This window comes from Austrofundulus limnaeus, unplaced genomic scaffold, assembly GCF_001266775.1.
Source record: "Austrofundulus limnaeus strain Quisiro unplaced genomic scaffold, Austrofundulus_limnaeus-1.0 Scaffold656, whole genome shotgun sequence".
NCBI lineage: Eukaryota > Metazoa > Chordata > Actinopteri > Cyprinodontiformes > Rivulidae > Austrofundulus > Austrofundulus limnaeus.
The window spans coordinates 4,858-6,528 of record NW_013953058.1 but is presented as its reverse complement, the minus strand read 5'-3'; the positions used below and the strand labels follow the sequence as shown (position 1 = coordinate 6,528).

The window sequence follows — 1,671 nt, the reverse complement described above, 5'->3', positions numbered from 1 at the left end:
ACTTTATAGACATAAGTTACACAACTGATGTTCCAATACAAAGAGTTGGATGTTGTCTTGATATTTGTTAATTTTATATATTGAGAAATATGTTAAATTAAAAAAATAAATAAAAGTTTTTTATTGAAAAAAACAACACACACAAAGTACCGAAAATTGGTACCGTTAAGTACAAGTATTGATTCCCAGGTACCAGATATTGGTACTGAATCGATTCAAATGTCAAAGGTGCCCATCCCTAACAACAGGTCCCCTCACTGTCAGGGTACGGAGATCAGGGTCTATCTATGTATGCCAGGGCTCCAGCCCCCACATCCCACCAGAGCCGTATCTTCCTCTTGGGCCCCTTTCAGGGGGTCTCAGTGGGAAACATCTGCACAGCTGCCAGTGGGCATCTCCTCACACTTGATCAGACTCTACCACCTAGATGTGACTGAGTGGTCCCTGGCACACTCAGTCCTTCAGGTAGATCTCAGCTCAGCACCAGCCCCTGATGGGGGCTAGGCCTTAAGATGTTTGACCTCAGAAGCTTCCATGATTCACACCTGAAGTCACTTCCATAGTGAGATAGCTCAGTGAGCTGTCAGAGAAGCAGGGCTACCTGTAGTAGTTCAGTTTTCACATGTTGTGTTTGGATCAGCTCCTGTGAGTCATGTTGAACCAACCAACCTGCTTCTCTTGTCTCCACTTTGTGTTCAGGACAATGGTGTGAACAACCAGCAGATGGATGATCTGTTTGACATCCTGCTCAGGAGTGGAGGTAACACACTGTCTTATCTTAACCAGAGCTAACAGGAAAGGGCAGGAAGGGTATGGCAGGCTGTTATGTCATGTATCTCATCACTTTTTCTGTCTCTAGTTACGCTTTTACATTTCAATCATTTGTTCTGGTCACAGCCACATTCTTACTAGTCAGAATTAAAATGAAAGATATTTTTACAACAGATACTTAAATAAAAGATAATTGGAACGCTATTAGCAAAAAAATGTCCCAATATCAATATTATATCCTGAAAAATGAAAGTGAGGTAAACAATAAGAAAATAAGTGACTTGACTTTTAGTAGTTGAAGATGTTTTATTAAGCATTCAGGAGGAATAATAAGTGCTTACAGTTTATGAGAGCAGAGTGAAGAACACGAGTCATCAGGGTGGGCCAGTCTCTGTCTGAGGGTCCAGTTATGTGTGAAACAGCTCACAGCTTTACCTTAATGCAGAGAAGAGACACAGTCCTCCTACAAGACAAGTTACAAGGTGACCCGGCTCGTCTCAGGCTGCACCTGATGGAACGATATTCATGGTGTTCAACAAGGACAAGTCCAACCTGGAGCTGCATGTGAGGACATGTCCTCCTCCCAGCTCAGTGGACATCAGCACCTGTCCACCTGGACTGCAGTCAGTCTGTCTCCTCTTGTCACCATGAGACAGGTTCAGCATTAGCTGGTAGTTTGAATCCTGTCCTGTTGGACTGATGAGGAGGAACACATCAGGATGCTTCTCAGAAATCTCAAGCTTTAAGGTCAGGAGTGTTGATTATGTGACACAGCAGCCTGCCATACCCTGAGCCACCTGCAGTGAGCCAACAGGCAGCTGGCTCACTGTTTGTTTGTTTTCTTAGTTAGTTAGTTAGTTAGTTAGTTAGTTAGTTAGTTAGTTAGTTAGTTAGTTAGTT

At 43.1% G+C, this 1,671-nt stretch overlaps 1 protein-coding gene across 1 annotated transcript in view; it reads left to right on the top strand.

Annotated features, from left to right (window-relative positions):
* Nucleotides 1–1,671, top strand: part of mrtfab (myocardin related transcription factor Ab) — a gene marked incomplete in the record, with an annotated part of 88,099 nt that overhangs the window by 85,126 nt on the left and 1,302 nt on the right. Inside the window, 1 exon segment of the mRNA XM_014027503.1 lies at nucleotides 700–760. Within this exon segment, the coding sequence (XP_013882957.1) occupies nucleotides 700–760 (61 nt within the window).